The sequence below is a fragment of the Emydura macquarii genome, unplaced genomic scaffold (genome assembly GCF_026122565.2).
Source record: "Emydura macquarii macquarii isolate MOO-44397 ecotype Brisbane River unplaced genomic scaffold, CSIRO-AGI_Emac_v2 contig_2636, whole genome shotgun sequence".
NCBI classification, from domain to species: Eukaryota; Metazoa; Chordata; order Testudines; family Chelidae; genus Emydura; species Emydura macquarii.
The window spans coordinates 27,303,863-27,322,670 of record NW_027132773.1 but is presented as its reverse complement, the minus strand read 5'-3'; the positions used below and the strand labels follow the sequence as shown (position 1 = coordinate 27,322,670).

Below are 18,808 nucleotides of genomic sequence, written 5' to 3'. Positions count from 1 at the left end.
ATTTGGATATGGATAGCGATCTCTTTAAGGCTTTTAATGAAGAAAATACTACTAGGAACTGTGTAATTATGGGAGACTTTAACTTCCCAGATATAGACTGGACGACAGTCTATAGGATGAAATTTAATAGTGGAAAATGCAAGGTCGTGCATTTAGGGACTAACAACAAGAATTTCTGCTATAAACTGGGGATGCATCAGTTGGAAGTGACAGAGGAAGAGAAGGACTGGGATGTATTGGTTGATCACAGGATGACTATGAGCCACCAATGTGATGTGGCCATGAAAAAAGCTAATGTGGTCCTTGGATGTATCAGACGAGTTATTTCCAGTAGAGATAAGGAGGTGTTAGTACTGTTTATACAAGGCGTTGGTGAACCTCTTCTGGAATACTGGGTGCAGTTCTGGTCCCCTATGTTTTGAATTCAAATTGGAACAGGTGCAGAGAAGGACTACTAGGATGATCTGCGGAATGGAAAACCTGCCTTATGAGAGGAGGCTCAACTTGGCTAGTTTAGCCTAACCAAAAGGAGGGTGAGGGGAGATATGATTTCTCTCTATAAATACATCAGAGGGATTAATACCAGGGAGGGAGAGGAATTAAAGTTCAGCGCCAACGTGGACACATGAACAAATGGATATAAACTGGCCATCAGGAAGTTTAGACTTGAAATTAGATGCAGGTTTCTAACAATCAGAGGAATGAATTTCTGGAATAGCCTTCCAGGGGGAGCACTGGGGGCAAAAAACCTAGCTGGCTTCAAAACTGAGCTTGATAAATTTATGGAGGGGATGGTATGATGGGACAGCCTAGTTTGGCAATTGACTGATCTTTGGCTACTGGTGGTCTGTGAAAGGATGTTAGATGGGGTGGGTTCTGAGTTATTACAGAGAATTCTTTCTTGGGTGTCTGGCTGGTGAGTCTTACCCACATGCTCAGGGTTTAATTGATTGCCATATTTGGGATCAGGAAGCAATTGTTCCCCAGGGCAGATTGGCAAAGGTTCTGGGGGGTTTTCACCTTCCTCTGTAGCATGGGACACGGCTCACTTCCTGATGGATTCTCTGTGCCTTAAAGTCTTTAAATCATGATTTCAGGACTCTAATAACTGAATCATAGGTCAGGGTCTATAACAGGAGTGGATGGGTGAGGTTCTGTGGGCTGCATTGTGCAGGAGGTCAGACTAGATGATCATATTGGTCCCTTCTAACCTTAGAGTCTAGGAGTCTATGCCCGGAATCCAGTTTTCACAACCCCAACCATCACTTATGATTACGACGGATGTGTGTCTACTAGGATGTGGACCACAATCATACAATACAAGACAGGCGGTCAAAACCCGAAACCAGCCTACACATAAATATGTTGAAACTCAGGGCAATCCACAATGCATGTCGGCATTTTCTACTGTTAATAAGAAACAAATCAATAAGGATAATGACAGACAATACAGCATGCGTGTTTATTATCAATCGTCAATGGCGAGGAAGGTCCCGTTCACTATGCAGCAAATCAATAAGGCTACAGAATTGGTGCACACAATGCAACATCCAAATATCTGCGGCATAGCTACCTGAAAAATAAAATATCACTGCAGACGGCCTCAGCAGACACTTTGCACAGAATCATGAGTGACAGATGAACAGCAAAGTTCTACACAACATTTTTTGCCAGTGGGGTCATCTGGTGATTGGCCTATTTGCCACAAAACAAAATCACAAGTGTCACCTATTCTGCTCAAGAGCAGGCCTGGGAGCAGGCTCGATGGGCGATGCATTCCTGTTCAACTGGAGCAAGGGTTAATGTACTTTCCTGCCCATCCCTATGATACCCAAACCATACACAAGATCAAGATCGACAAAGCAATACCAGCATGGCCCAGGCAGACATGGTTTTCAGACCTACTCAATCTGTCAACATGCAGACCAATCACGCTTCCCTTGAGACAGAATCTTCTGTCACAGGATGGCAGCCGGATTTATCACCTCGAGATACACAAATTACATCTAACAGCATGGTTCCTAACTGGTTCCACCCAGATGAGTTAGTGTTCAGAACAAGTCAGACAGATATTACTAAATAGTAGAAAATCAACAACTAGGCAGACTTACCTTAAAATATCGTGCAGGTTGACTCTTGCTGCGGAGAAAGACAAATCATGGTAATATCCATATCCATTCTGGTTATCCTAGAATGCATCCTACAATTTAAAAAATCAGGATTATCAAATAGTTTATTACAGGTACATCTAGCAGCAATTACTGTTTTCCATGACAAGATCAATCAATATATGGCATTCACTCACCCGATGGTAAAACGATTCCTAGTGGGGATACAAAGAGTATTTCCTATTATATGTACCCCAACGCCATGGGAACTAAATTGAGTATTAAAGGCCATCATCAGAGCACCATTTGAGCTATTAGCAACATGTTCACTGCTACATATGTCTATGAAAGTTTCATTCTTAGTTGCCCTCACATCAGCAAGGCACATAGGGGAGATGAGTGCATTCATAGCCCACCCACCATACATGATATTCCATAAAGACAAGGTCACTCTTAGGCCTCACCCAAAAATTTTTATGAAAAATTGTCTCAGAATTCCATATTAACCAACCCATCCATTTACCTACCTTTTATCCAAAACTGCACGCGAATGCACAGGAAGCCGCACTCCACATGCTGGATGTCAGATGGGCGATAGCATTTTACCTAAAGAGAACAAAAACATTTAGAAAATCAGATAAGTTATTTCACTGGCTGACTGCACAAAAGGCAAAGCAATATCTATTCAAAACTATGTAAATGGATAACAGGGTGTATCCACATATGTTACAAACAGAAAGAATTACAGACCCCCTCAGAAACTAGAGCTCATTCCACAAGAGTGATATCCACTTCCACAGCATTCCTGAATAATGTCCTCATCACAGACATATATAAGGCAGCAACTTGGGCATCAGTCCATACAGTCACAAAACACTACGCAATTGATAGGCCTATTGCTGCATCCCTAGTAGATGCCTTATTTGTACTCTCATTTGTACAGAACAACTAATATCGAAGTCCCTCTACCAGATAATGGACACTGCTACATAGTCACCTAAAGTGGAGCACTGACAGGGACATCACTCGAAGGAGGAGGAATGGTTAGTCACCTAGTGCAGTAACTGGTGTTTTTTGAGATGTGTGCCCCCATGGATGCTCCACTACCCACCCTCCTCCCCTCTACTTTGGAGTTCTAATATGGGACTCTACGGGAACTGAGGGGGTGGGGTTGTGCGTGTGCCAGAAGATGTGCCAGTGGCGCCACGAGATAGGAGCTGCGCATGTGCAACCCGGACGAGTACTGCTAAAAGATCACCGATCAAGGACACGGGATGTGACAACACCTAAAGTGGAGCAACCACAGGGACACACGTCTTGAACACCAGTTACTGCACTAGGTAACCATTCCATCTCCATGGCTGTGGTTACAAGAAGGGCTTGTGGCTGCATTTGTCCGGCTTCTCCTAAAGAAGTCCAAACTATGGTAGAGGATCTCCCTTTTGAGAGAACGAACCAATTTGCTGAAAAGACAGATGCGTCCCTTCAAACATTGAAGGGTTCTTGAGCAACTCTTTTTGGTCCCAGCGATCAACATGCCATCCTACAAAAGAAAAATACAGCCCTTGGCCACAGTTCATCGCAGTATGTCTCAATACTCATCACAGAAATCATATGAGCCACAGATAAAGAAATTAGTTTCCCAAGCAAAAACAATTGGGACCACAATCAAGTTAATCTCAGCCCTCAACCTCACAGCACCAATAGAACACTCCCCTTCCTGTCTTATGCTTGGAAACCCACTTCTTCTTTCGGAGACCACATTATCCCATTCCACAGCATCTGGGAATGGAGAGCCTCTGACAAGTGGATGTTGGCAATCGTTACTTTCTGATACCAAAGAAAAAGGGAGGCTGGAGACATATATTGGACTTCAGAGTGCTCAAAAAGTAGGTGAAAAGTGCAAAAATTTAAGATGGTCATCCTATCAACAATCATCTCAGCATTAAAAGAGGGAGATTGGTTCTCAGCCCTCGACCTTCAAGATGCATACTTTCACGTTTCTATCATACTAAGTCATAGGCGTAACGTCAGATTCATGCTGGGCCAGAACCACTATCCGTACAGAGTACTCCCTTTCATTCTCTCATCGGCCCCCAGAGTGTTCTCCAAGGTCCTCTTGGTAGTAGTGGCCCACTTACACTCTCAAGGTGTAATTTATCCTTACCTGGAAAACTGCCTTCTCAGGGCACGGTCCTACACAGTGGTCCAACGGGTCACTCAGGTTGCACAGGATCTGTTTCCGAATCTGGATCTACAGATCAACAAATAAAAATCAACCTTAATACTGGCACAGACTAGAATTTATAGGAGCTGACCTCAATTCCGTTCAGGCAAAAGTGCTCCTCCCACATCACCGATTCCTCAGTCTCTCTTCATTGATAGAGACAGTGCACAATCCAGCCCCCAAACTTAAGACATTGCCTCTAGCTTCTTGGACACATGGCTGCAGGCACATCGGTTATTGCTCAAGCCAGGCTATGGATGCGATGCCTCAGTTCACAAGGTGAACAGAGACACCATAAACTTTGCTTGATCCTGGTGGACATTAATATATCCCTGAACGGCTGGAAGAACCCAATAAACGCCTGTACAGGAATTCCATTTACTCAGCCCTCTCCATCTCTATTTCTGAATACCGATGCATCCCTCATAGGATGAGGCACACATCTCAATGGTCACACAATACAGGGCAAATGATTTATTGCGGAGACAGGCCTCCATGTCAATCTACTCAAGGTATGAGCAGTCAAACGTGTGCACTCACTTCCTCCTGCTTTTAAGGAACACATACAAAGATCATGACAGACAATATAGCCTGCATGTACTACATAGACAGGGAGGTGCCAGGTCTCATTCCCTGTGCATAGAAGCACTAAAGCTATGGAACTAGTGCATTTCCCACATCTTGATATCAATGGTCTACCTTCCAGGAATACACAAACATGATGGTCAACATCTTAGCCACAAATTCCCACACAACCATGAATGAGAGATAGTTGGTGATTGTACATGATATATTCCGACAGTGGGGGATGCCTGTAATAGACATGTTTGCTACTTACCAGAACAAGAAATGTACACAGCAGTACTGCTTCAGGGCAGGGATCAGGTGACACTCCATGGGAGTCACTCTCCTCCTTCCTTGGGATAAGGGCCTCCTTTACATCTGTCCCTCATTCCCTCTATTATTGAAGGTCCTGCTGAAGATTAAAAAAAAGGGAAAAAGCGAACATCATTCTGATCACCCCCACCTGACCCAGGCAGACATGGTACTCTTGTCACAGTTGGTGTTATGCCCACCGATCACTCCTCGCCTCCTTTCACAGAACGAGGGACGCACCCTCCATCCCAGTCTGCAGATCCTGAGACTTGAGGTGTGGCTCGTTCATCGTTCCAGCACAGAGAGGTATCTTGCATCTATTACACAGTAGAAAGAACACTACTCATCATACCTACCTCCAGAACTGGAAGAGATTCCAAGGGCCTTACCCCTAATACAGCCACCCTGTCAGTAGTCATAGACTATCTTTTTTAACCTGAAAAAAAATCAGCCTCTCTCTTAGCTTGTTGTTAGATGAACCTTCAACAATCTCAACATTCCACCAGCAGGTAAAAGGCTACTCAGTCTTTTCCCAGCCAACTACAAAGAGGTTTCTTAAAGCAAACCTCTTCCCACAACCCAGGCCCCCGCGGGACCTTAATGTAGTGTTAAAAGGTCTGACTAGATCACCATTTGAACTCATGGCCGCTTGTTCACTAACTTGTCTCTCCGTGAAGGTGGCATTCCTCATCTCCATCACTTTGGCCAGAAGGATAAGGGAGATAGCAGCGGTGATGGTGCACCCCCCACTTTTACTGTGTTCTTCCCTGACAAGGTTACACAGACCACATCCAAAGTTCACCCCTTAAGTGACTTCTGCATTTCACATGAATTAACTTATTCACCTTCCAATATTTTATCCCAAGCCTCCTGCAGACAACAGGGAAACCATCCTCCATGCGTTCGACATGAGAAGAGTCTCAGCCTTCTATTTGAACAGGACAAAGGCCTTTAGAAAATCTCTGAGGCTCTTCCATTCGTTGTGGCTAGATCAAAAGGTGCAGCAATCTCAGTTCAGAGGCTCTCCAAATGGGTCTCTGGCCATATTACCATACACAATTAGTAGCAGAGTTTAACACCATTTTCAATATGCACTCATTCCATGAGGTTAGTTTCTTCTCCAGTCACCTTCTCCAAGGGTATCCCTATATCTGAGATCTGTAGAGCAGTTATCTGGGCATCTGCACATACCTTTGCAAAACACTATCCCTTTCTGGGGGATTTGGCTAAAGATGCCCAATTCGTTGCCACAGTATTGTCATCCATATCAGACTTGACTCAGAAGCCCCAGCCTTCATAGGTGGGTATTGCTCGGGAGTCCTCTACAGTGGAGCACCCAGAGAGATACTACTCAAAAAGGTAGTAGTAATTACTCACCTTGTGCAGTAATGATGGTTCTTCTTTGAATGGTGTCCCTGTGGGTAGACCACTTCAGGTGTTGATATGTCCTCGTGTCCTCAGTTGGAGATTTCTATCAGCAGTGCTCATCTGGGTTGAGCATGTGTCGTCCGTGTCTCACGGCGCCATTGGAGCCTTGCTTGGTGTGCGTGATGAGACCCCCTAAGTTCCTTTTCAAACCTGCGGGGACTGAGCTCTCAGCAGTTCCTACCTTTAGATAGTCTTTAGATATTATTAGTTTAGTTTATAGTTAGTTTAGGAGTTAGTTATTTAGTTACTTCCCTTTCTCTGTTTACAAAAAAAAATTGCCTTATAGTGTAGAATAATTTTTTCCCTCAGGAAACCTGCTATTATGCCTGCTTCGCCAGGATTTAAAAGATGCACGGTATTCTTTAGAGATGTGATCCCAGCATCAGAAGGACACTCTGTGTGTCCAGTGTCTGGGTGAGAGACACATACCCCAAAAGTGTATCCATTGTAAACATGTAAAGTCCAGAGCCCGAAAGGACAGGGATCTCTGACTCAAACTCATTTAAATTGAAAAGTCATTGAGACCCACCACTGACCACAGCCAGGAAAACTCATTTGTCAGAGTCCAGAAGAGCTCAAACTACAGAAAAATCTTTGCGGAAAAGAATCTCAACTCCACCTCAGAGAGAACCAGCAAAAAGAAGAGCTCAGCAGCAAAATCTCTTGGCCATATCTGCATCCCTGTGGGTGCTCCACTATCCACCTACCTCCCCTCTACTTCAGAGTTCAAAGTAAGGACTCTACGGTAGAAAAGGAACAGGGGGTCTGGTCGCGTGTGCAGCGCAGATGAGCACCACTGATAGAAATTTCTGATTGAGGACTCACCAACACCTGAAGTGGAGCACCCACAGGGATACACATCTCAAAGAACCTCAGGCTATGTCTACACTGCTGCGGGAAGTCAACTTTGTTTAATTTGACTTTCAGCAGCTGATTTTTAGAAATCACAGCAGAGTGTACACACTACACTGTTTGTGCTGGCCTTTTGTGTTCACACTGACCAGTCTTAATTCGAATTAGAAAGCAGTGCAGTGTGGGTAACTATCCCTTTGCTAATCCCCCCTCCCCCAAACGATGTGCCCGCCAAATCCCTCCTAAACAAGATATGATTTAATAAAGAAACATGTTGAAATGATGCAAAACTTTATTTCTGAACATTCAAGTCATGGGGAAGGGTGGGGAGTGTTCATTCACTGTCTCAAGGGCGGTAGCTTGCTGGCCAGCTATCATCGTGGCCGCTGCTGCTTTCTGCTGTGCACATGCTGCAGCCTGGACAATCTCCTCTGCGCAGGGGGTCAGGAATAAGTCCTGACTTTCTGGGAGAACGGACATCCCGCTCTCCTGCACCCTGCTCTGCTCAGCTTCCTACTCCTCGTCCACGGAGTCTTATCGTTGATCATGGACTGTGACCTCTAGCAGAGGTATCGATGCTGTGGGGAGGCACCGTGGTGGGCACCACCAAGAATTGCATGCACCTCCTCATAAAACTGGCATTTTTTGGGCAAGGAGCCAGAGCGGCTGTTGGTTTCCCTGGTGTTCTGATACGACTGGCGCAGTTCCTTGATCTTCATGCAGCACTGCTGAGCATCCCTGTGGTGTCCCTTCTCCAGCATGCCCTGGAATATCTTCCCATAAATGTCCAGATTCCTTTTGCTGGCTCTGAGCTGAGCCAGAACGGACTCCTCACCCACAGCCTGATGAGGTCTAAGATCTCTGGTCGACTCCATGCTGGAGCATGTTTGGGCTTTGCAGTAGCCATACGGAAAACAGTGACAAAGCTCTCTCCCCACTGGCACTGTTGACTCAACGAATTTGAATTAGACGCTACGCCACTTGCAGAGGTGGTCTTATTAAGTTGATGTTACAGGCACCTTAATTTGAATTAACAGTGGTGCCAGTGTAGACATAGGTGTAATTAAGTTGACTTAAGTGACTTTAAGTTGACCTAAGTCGCCAGTATAGACCAGGGCTCAGTTACTGCACAGGATGAGTAACCTTCTCTTCTTTGAGATGTATGTCCCTATAGGTGCTCCACGACCCTCCCTCCTCCCCTCTACTTCGGAGTTCCACTGGTTGCCTCTGCAGTAGAGAAGGAACTGAGAAGGGGATACCCACCCCAATCCAGGACGGACTGCTATTGAAATTCTGTCAGCAGCGTAGGGTCACACACACACACACTCACTCACTCACTCACTCACTCACAATAGGGCCTCTACGGGGGACACATCTTGAAGAAAGTGTTATTTCTATGTCATCTTAAATTTTGCTATTCTGACCAAGTTAAACAAAAAACAGGAAATGTTTCTGACATATATATTTCAAAATATGTGACATGTCACATTTGATGGCTAAACTTACTAGGTTTTTGCTTTCTCCCCGGCAATATTTTAAAGCTTTCATACGTTGAAATACCTTTTAAGTTCAAGATGTGACTGCATATAGCCACAGACTTGATCCTTGTAATTTTTTCAGAATTAGTTGTTCAGGTCAACCACAGGGTGGCAGAATATACTAAACATAAAACAGCTGTCTGAGGCTATTTTATTGAACTCTAGGTTTGGGCATTTCACCCATGTATTTGTGGATGAAGCAGGGCAGGCAACCGAACCAGAATGCTTGATTCCACTTGGGTTGATTTCAGAAGTTAATGGACAGGTATGTATTTTAGTGTGTTTGTTTTTTAAAAAGGGTTTTAGGCTTGCTTTCTTCACTTCAGTTGCAATTTCATATTTCTGATGAGATCACTTCATGCTTTTGACAGGATAAACTGCTATTTCCAGGAAATGAGCATGCCTTTTTAGGAACTTGTAAGGGAGCTTGTTAATACTGTCTTATATCATATTGTAAATGCATGTTGCCACTTAAAATGAAGTTCTTAAGTTTTATACACATGCTCTAATTTTCAGTATTTTATATGCTTAAGTAATAGTTGTACTTTTCATGTAATATACTGTTTAATAAATACTTGCAAAACAGATTTGTTTCAGGTGCAAACAATTGCATGTTGTATCATGTTGTTTTCTTTAAAAGAATTAAAGGTTTGTAGATTTGGGCAATGTCAGCCATCAAATTAATCATTACTTTGCACCTTACTTCCACCCACTGAACAGTGTTAGACATTTGAGAATTGAATCGTATTGTAACAGCAATTGGTATTTTTTTACTTCTGTTTAAAAAAATGTATTCCGCTAATTGTGTGTCAATTCTAACACAAGAGGGTTTTTACTGCTTCTGCAGATAGTGCTTGCTGGGGATCCAATGCAACTAGGACCAGTAATAAAATCTAGACTTGCAGTAGCTTATGGATTAAATGTATCCATGCTGGAAAGACTAATGTCACAATCTCTGTATCAGAGAAATGAGGATACTTTTGGTGTTTGTGGATCATACAATCCTCTGTTGGTAAGTTAAAATACAGTTTTCTTTTTTTTTTAAATAAAAAGTGAGCTGCCATAAGAAAACGTGTGGATGATGGGAGGGTTTTCACCTGTCTTGTTGCTTTTGCATGTATAAAAAGAAAGGAATATCAAGTTTGGTCTTTTGTGGCTTTGTTAGAAGACTTGATTTCAAGTGGGTATTGTGAGTTTTCTTGTACCTTAATTTATTAAAAATGTAATGTCTTTACCCCTTCAAAGATGGCTTTGTCCTTCAACTATGCATTTAAACAGAATGTTAGACAGAAAACGAAGTGCTAAACGACTTAAAATCCCTTCTCTTTTCCATTATCCACCTTTCAGGGCTTGTCTCAGTGAACATTTAGTTGTGGCAAGCTGGGATGTCAGCAGTTCCCAGTAAGGGTAATATGTGTGCTTGGTATGTTGCAGAAAATTATAACTTAGGGGGAAGGCCACATTCTGGGCCTGTTTGTGACAGAAAAGCTTACATCGCAGTACCATTTGCATCCAGAGTTAGCCTTGTTGGGTTATAGAGAAGAGTTATCGGAAGTTCTGCTAATTTCAGCTGTGTGGGAGGCATAGCCACCATAATGCCAAAATTGGCAAGGCTTCTAAATTTGTGTGGATTCTTCCTGACAAGCTTCCATGGCTTTAGTTTGTCAGTTCTTGCCGAGCGGCTGGTTGAATCACATCCAGGCAGCGTGTGTACTGCTGGCAACATTCTGAATAGTTGTAGACCAAGTTCAGCTGCTATGGTGTGGGTTGCTATAAACCTGGTTTTCTTTCATACCAGTTGCTCTGAAGCTACTAAAGCTCTGAAATTGTTTCCCACTTGTGAATAAAATGTACACAGAGAATTGCAACGTCAGTGTCTGAAGACCACATCTCTAAATGAGGGTATTCTTGTGAAGCATGTGCAACATGACATAGAAGCCAAATATCGGCTTATTCATGTGATGAGAGTAGATTGATGTAGTCTACAACTCCATCTGAAGTGACCATGTGAGCAGTGAGGCCATCCTTTAATATACCAGCAATACCTGTTTTCTGATCTAAGCTAAATACAGTTTCTGCTATATCACACCATGATTCTGAGAAATTTACCAGATGTACTTTATTCTTGGGATTTCCAATGAACTTACTCCATTGGGACTATGGAGTTTGACTTCATTGCTTTATGAGGATTGCCTTTGTGCAAAAGCTTTCAGTTGAATCTTTGATATTATATAATCAAAGACAATATCTACTGTTTTGCAGTTCTCATAACTCTGTAGGGGGTGATGTACTATTCTGAAATTTGAATTTAATCTGTCTTGTGCAGACTTTCATTGGTTTGATTCCTGTATCATTTGCAGTAACAAGCTTGGTGACAACCTTTGTGGGTGCAAACAATGCCAGTTGCAATGTTGGTGAATGTTGTCAAGTCAGCATTCAAATCAAATGAGTTTGTCCTGGATTCGGAGATAGTGTGAACTCTTATTTACAACTCCTTCATCACTGTGAATGCACTGTGTTGCAGCCTCCTGCAGTGATGAACCATGTAGCCAATGCTCCTGGTTTCAAAGTGAAACCACTATATCCACTTTTACTTTATTATCACAGTTTACCATTTGTTCAAGTGCCATATCTATCCAGACTCTGCTAAATTTATTTCTACACTGAATCACTGCATAATTTCCTTGCACAAACTGCTCATGAACTTCAGGCTGCGTAATCTGATAGACGCTTCATATCACTGAAGTACACAGATAGCCACCAAGTGGGCATAGGTAGTGCAGTCAAAGCAAAAAATAGTAGTAGCATCTCTACAAGTGCTGCAAGATGCACGTCCCAGTTTTCATTTTCTGCTGTAATAAAATATATTGAGATGTTAACCATTTTGATGTGATCATCTCAGAATGCAAAGGTTTGGGAAGTCGCTGTTCCATAATTGCAGAATCTGTACAATACATCCTGTACATTCTTGAGGGCATCACTGAGCTGGGCACTTGTTTGCTGTGAGATTTGTTGCACCATTTTTAATACTGCATTTTGACATTCCTGGAGCTTGTTGTTAGTTAGGTATACATCATAGCTAATCTCATTACCTTGTACCCATTTACAAAATGCCTGCCACGGCAGTCTGGACAGAGCCTCCATTATAAGCTTGTCGGCCCATATTCCACAGTTGTATGACTCGCTTTTAAGTAGACTTCTTACTCTGCTGCTATCATACACCTGAAATCCTATGAAGATGTCTTCCAGAGCACTCTTCATACTACTTTCCAATTACAGCCAAAAATGTTTGTGCAATTTAAAAAAACACCCATTCTCAAGATTGTTTTGTTTTCTGAAATTCCTCTGGGCACTTCCACTGAATCTCTTTGACTTTAAAATATACATATCCTCATCAAATGTCAAGACACCATAATCTTGGCCAAGTGTCCTAGACACCTTGCTGATATTCTTCATTATAGTGAAAATTGTATTCTATTCAATATCTGATGCTAGCAGCATTGGACAGTACCCAATAGTTAATAGCTAGTATGGCAGATGAAGTGACATTACACTGTATAAGCGGATCATAAATTACACATATATTCAAAACAAGCAAAGAACATATTTAAAGTAAATTTGCCAAAATGATATCACTATGGGATGAAATCAATGTAAAATTATACACACATTAAAGAAGAGTCACTACTTTGATTTTTTTTTCAAGAAATTCATGAAGGCAATTTGACATGATTTACAAAAGCATCCATTATTCTCAGTTCTTCTTTGAGTGCTGGACCCTATGTAGATTCCATACATGGGTGCACATGTGCGCCATGTGCCGGAGCCGGAACTGTTTGAAGTAGTCTCCGTCGACATGTGCATCATGCGTGGGCCACGTGGTTGTGTCTGAGATCTTATGAGGCTGCGCGGGTTGACATCCCTTCGGTTTCTTTTTACTGTTGCCTGGCCAGATTCGGAACACCTCTCCTCTTCACCGTCGAACTACATAGTTAAAAAGAAAAAAGGTATATTTCTCATAGTAGTTAGACGTCGTTTTGTAGTAGTAGTTACTTTAAAAAAAAAAAAAAAAAAAGTCAGTTACTGTTAGTAAGAATAGTTAGTGACCATTGCTGGACTCTACCGGGGCATGTCTCCCATTCTGGGGGACTATGCCCCAACAGGTTGGGCTTAAGAACTGCGCTTCTTGCCCATGGTCCTCCTTGGTTAGCGATGAACACCAACGCTGCCTCTACTGTCTGGATGAGACCCAGATTCTCCCTCAGTGCTCCATCTGCCCATCATTCCCAGCACGAAGCCTGGAGGCTAGTAAACTGAGGCTCCAGAAACATCTCATGGAAGAGTCAATACATCCGCATGCGCACTCAGAAATAGCACCAACAGCCCGGATGCACCGGAGGTGCAGATGTCCCCCGCCAGTAAGACACCGATGGGACCAGTCAAGGCCCATAAGGCTTATAAGAAGCATAGCCATGGGCACAAGGAGGGATCTCTGGTAAGATCCATCCCCAAGCGCAGCATTACCTCCCTGAGCAATGACAAACTGAGAGAGAATTCACACACTGACCCAAGGGCACCCACTCCAAAGAAATCCAAAGCGGAATGAAAGACAAAACACCTAGCCAGACCACAATCCATGATGACCAGTGCACCACTGACTCCTTTGGCATGGTCAACTTCCCTGGACCCATCAAGCCTGCTTCACTCGGGACTGAGCACATCCCCCGCTACTATGCACACTGGGCAGACTATTGCCCCTAACACCTACAGCAGAGCTGCTTCTGTCTTTGGACAGCTCCTCATCGCTTCATGGATTGTAGGGGACCATGCAGCTTCCATCTCCCGGAGATGAGCCGCTGCTTTTCTGGGAACCACCAACCAGACGGCCCACAGAGCCAGCACCGTTTGTACCAGCACCCCCAGGTCCACCTTCTGTCTTGGCTCCGCCATTTCCTGAACAGCAGTCTGACGTGGAGTGGTCATCGGAACCAGGGTTGTCCTTCTGTCTGATACACAGCCCTCGATACCAACATCATATGTACTTGCCATCATACGCACCACCGGTGGAGCAGTGGTTCTGGTATCTGTGCGGCCCACAGACACAAAGGAACCAGCATGCCTAGCCTTCCTGGCATCGTTGGAACCCCTACCATGACTGCGGAGCCCCACCACCCCAATGCAGGCCTCCATCTAGGTACACTCCCTGCGTCTATGAAGAGCTGTTTGGCATGATTATGCCCCCGGCACTGTCAGAGCAGGCGGCCAGTACCAACTAGAGCATCATCTTCTCCGGACAAGATGCTAATTCCTCCCACACTTTCCTCACCAGATGATCGGTGCAGTACCAGGACCTCCTCCACCGGATGGTGATGGCCCTTAATCTCATGGCAGATGATATCAAGGATCCCCAAGATGAGTTCTTGGACATCTTACAACCTGCAAGTCCATCATAGATTGTACTCCCAATTCATACAACAATCCTTCAACCAGCACAGATACAATCTGGTGTGCCCCAGCATCCTGCACCCCTACACCTAAGTGCACAGAGAGGCACTATATCATCCCATCCAAAGAAACCAACTTCTTTGTTTTCCCACCACCTAACTCTCTCGCAGTGCAGGCGGCTATGCAGCGAGCCAGACAGCAACATTTTTGGACAATCCTTCCAGATCAGGTGGCCAAAAGGCTTGACCTCGTTGGGAGGAAGATCTACTCCTTGGCAGGCTTACATTTAGAATCGCCATCTACCAAGCCATACTATTATATTATTATATTATATATATATATTATATTACTATTATATTATAATGACTTAATGATTATATATTATATGTTATATATATATTATATTACTATTATATTATGATGACTTCAGGTCATACTCAAAGATAGCAGAGTTCCAAGCCTGCCTGCTGGAGGACAAACAAAGTGACTTTAAATCCCTCATTGATGAGGGTAAGTTGGTGGCCAGAGTTGCCCTCCAGGCAGCGATCAATACAGCAGACACAGAGGCATGCTCCCTGGCCTTAGGTCATGCTCAGATGAGACTCTTTGCTACAGATATAGGGATTGCCCAAGGGGGTCCAAACCACACTAGAGGTCCTGCCCTTCAACACCAGAAGTTGTTAAGCGAAAAGACTGATGAGAACCTGCACTCGCTTAAGGACTCACGAGCCACACTGTAGTCATTGGGCCTATTTACTCTGGCCGCTCGCTGCTACCAGAACAGTTCATCCTTCCATCCATAATACCCCAGTTCAACCCACTTATCAACCTTACCTGCCACTCCCACAAGACCAACGCACCAAAGTCAGCAGTCGCAACACCCAAGATTTTCTGACACCTCCACTTTTACAGCATCTACCTCCCACCAACAACTCTCAAAATATCCTGTTTAACATCTGCCCCAACCCTCCTCTGACTTCCCCAATCATCTCTGGGAGCCATCTTGTGCTTTTTGCTCACAATTGGAACAAGATTACCACCGATCAATGGGTGCTAGATATCATACACAGGGGATAACTAATAAAATTCCACACCTTTTCCCTCCCAGCCTTTCCCATACTGACTGTGCATGCCCAGCACAACTGGACTTTTTACAACTGGAAGCATGCACCCGCTTTGAGAAAGGAGCCATAGAACTGGTCCCATGACATTATCAGGGCTATGGCTTCTACTCTCTTTATTTTCTCATATTGAAAAAAGAGGAGATCTCCGCCCGATCTTGAATCTGTAAAGCACTAAACCGATTCACTTGCAAATTCCACTTTCGAATGACTACCCTCCCTCAAATTATTCCCTCCCTGTACTCTGGATTATGATTCCCAGCTGTTGATATGAAGGATGCATACTTCCTTGTGGACATCCACCCTGCCCACTGCAAATTTCTGCACTTTGTGGCATGACCCTTCCATTACCAATTCTGTATACTCTCCTTCAGGATTGCCACCACCCCTTGAGTGTTCACAAAAGTCTTCGCTATGGTGGCAGCACATATGAGATGCTTGGGTCACTCCCTTTTTCCCTCCTTGGACAACTGGCTCTTAGTGGCATCATCCCAAGACTTCCTCTCTGTTGCTATCTGCACGCTGCGGGAACCAGTTTGGGAATATGCATCAATGAGACGAAGTCCACCCCTCATACCAACCAGAAAACTCACCTTTATAGGAGCATACTTGAACTCTCATGCGGGAAAGGCATTCCTTCCAAAAGACTGCTTCACCACACTCACCTCCTTAATTACTTAGCTATGATGCCTCTCACGCACATGCCTCCACCACTGCCTGTCGCTCCTGGGACTTATGATGGCATACACAGCTGTCACACCGTACACACTCCTTCACATGAGATGCCTTCAGCTGTGGCTTACCTTGGTGTACGACTCACAAAAGGACCACCTCATCAAATGGGTTGCCTTCCTCCTACAGTTCTTTCTTCTCTATCTTGGTGGTGCAACCCATCCAAGGTCATGGCAGGCATCTCCTTCAACTCCCCTGCTATCTACACCACTTTCACCACAGACGCTTCTCTCATAGGTTGGGATGCCCCCACACAGGGCCATATGGCACAAAGCCTCTGGTCCTACAGAAAAGCACGGATGCACATCAACATCCTGGAAATACGTGTGGTCCAGCGTACCTATTGGATGCTTCTTCTCTTGATTCAGTCCAGACACACACAACTCCTCTCTGACAACATGACTGCAGTCCTCTACATCAACAAACAGGGCGGCACCAGATCACCAACCCTGTGATGGGAAGCAATATGACTGTGGAACTGGTGTCTATGGCACCATGTCATACTTCACGCAACTCACTTACCAAGGACTGACAACAGCCTTGTGGATACCCTTGGCCATTCCTTCAACTGCAGCCCCATGAGTGGGAGCTGCATGATCCCACTCTCTACTCCATCTTCCGTCAGTGGTGCACACCATGATGGTACCTCTTCATGACAACCTCCAACCACAAGATCCCCCTCTTCTGCTTCCAGGGTGCCCTTGGGCAGAACTCACAAGGGGATACCTTGGATCCAAATCTGCGTTATGCTTTCCCTCCCATCCTGCTTCTCCCACAGGTACTCCACAAGGTGAGGCAAGACCAAGCAGCCCTCCTACTCATAGCCCCCTTCTGGCCTTGCCAGTATTGGTTCACAGATCATCTTCACCTTTCAGTCTGCCCACCAATACATCTTCCCCCTCTCCCAAACCTCCTCACCCAAGAACAGGGCTGAATCTCCCACCCCAACCCAGACCCTTTTCACCTCATGGCCTGGTATTTGGATGGGGCTCGTGAGTAGATAAGGCATGCTCTACACCAGTGCGGAACATGCTCACCCACAGCCAGTGCCCCACTACCAGGGCATGCTACTAAGCTAAAAGTCGACATTTCACAGAGTGGGCAGCAAGCAACCACCGTTCCATGAACATGGTGACAGTGCTGACCATCCTCAACTATCTGCTTTCAGGCCTTACCCATTCCACCATTCAAGTGTACGTGGCAGTGATCAGTGTTTTCCTCCCCCCTATGGATGGTTTCTCTGTATTCAACCATCCAACCACTGCTTGATTCTTTCGTGCTCTCCTTCACAACTTGCCATCAGTCAGGAAACGAATCCCTCCGTGTGATCTCTCAGCCCTCACTAAACCACCCTTTGAGCCTCTGGCCATTTGTTCATTTACCCACCTATCCATGAAGATGGTTTTCTTAATGACCATCACTTCCACCCGACGAGTCAATGAATTAGCATCCATGATGGCAGAACTGCCTTTCATGATATTCCGTAGGTATAAAGTCTGCCTACAACTTCATCCCAAGTTTCTCCCCAGGGTGACCTCACCATTCCACCTCAATCAAGTCATCCAATCTTCCAAACTTTTACCCTAAGCCATGCACCTCCACCAGGATATGTATGCTACATTCACTTGACGTTTGCCGTGTGCTGGCCTTCTATTTCCAACACACCTGCACTTTCCAAACCTCACCGAGATTCTTTCTTACTGTGGCAGAACACTGCAGAGGTCGTGTTCTTTCTCCCAGTGCATCTCTAACTGGATCTCCCGTTGTATCACAGAGTGTTACTCCCTTTCACGAGTCTCTCCACCACTGGGTATCACTGCCCACTTCACAAGAGCACAGCCTACCACATCAGCCCTACTCCCAGATGTCCCATGGCAGGACATTTGTAAAGCAGCAACGTGGTCCTGCATCCATACGTTCACCACTCATTACGCCCTTTCCCATTTGGCAGCAGCAGATGCAGCAGTTGGTCGAGCAGTCCTACAAACTTACTTCTGCTGACCCCTCGCTTCCACTTCCAAACTGAATACTGCTTACTACACTACCCATGTATGGAATCCACATAGGGACCAGCACTTGAAGTTACTTACTGTAAACTGATGGTTCTCCAAGAGGTATGGTCCCTATCTGGATTCCAATCCCACCCCCATTCCTTCTTTTATGGGCTCGAAGCCTGCTGGTAAGAGGAAACTGAGGGGGCATTGACCCGTGCAGCCTCATAAGACCTCAGACGCAACCACGTGGACCACACATGGTGCGCAGATCACAGGAGATTACTTCAAACAGTTCTGTCTCCAGTGCATGGTGCGCATGCACACCCATGTAGGGAATCCAGATAGGAACTACTCCTCTCAAAGAACCATCAGTTACAGTAAGTAACCTCTCTTTACCACAGCATAATACCACAATCGCCTAACCCTCCAAGTCACTGCTAAGGATTAATCCCTTCATAAAAACATGTTATACTGTTTCTGCAGGTGG

The 18,808-nt window shown here is 44.7% G+C and overlaps 1 protein-coding gene across 4 annotated transcripts in view; it reads left to right on the top strand.

Moving 5' to 3' along the window:
* MOV10L1 (Mov10 like RNA helicase 1) overlaps positions 1 to 18,808 on the top strand; it is a 93,762-nt gene that overhangs the window by 57,196 nt on the left and 17,758 nt on the right. For all 4 annotated transcript variants that reach the window (XM_067564356.1, XM_067564355.1, XM_067564354.1 and 1 more), the window contains 2 exons: positions 9,195 to 9,294; positions 9,877 to 10,041. In XM_067564356.1, the coding sequence (XP_067420457.1) occupies positions 9,195 to 9,294; positions 9,877 to 10,041 (265 nt within the window). The remainder of the gene's footprint in view (positions 1 to 9,194; positions 9,295 to 9,876; positions 10,042 to 18,808) is intronic.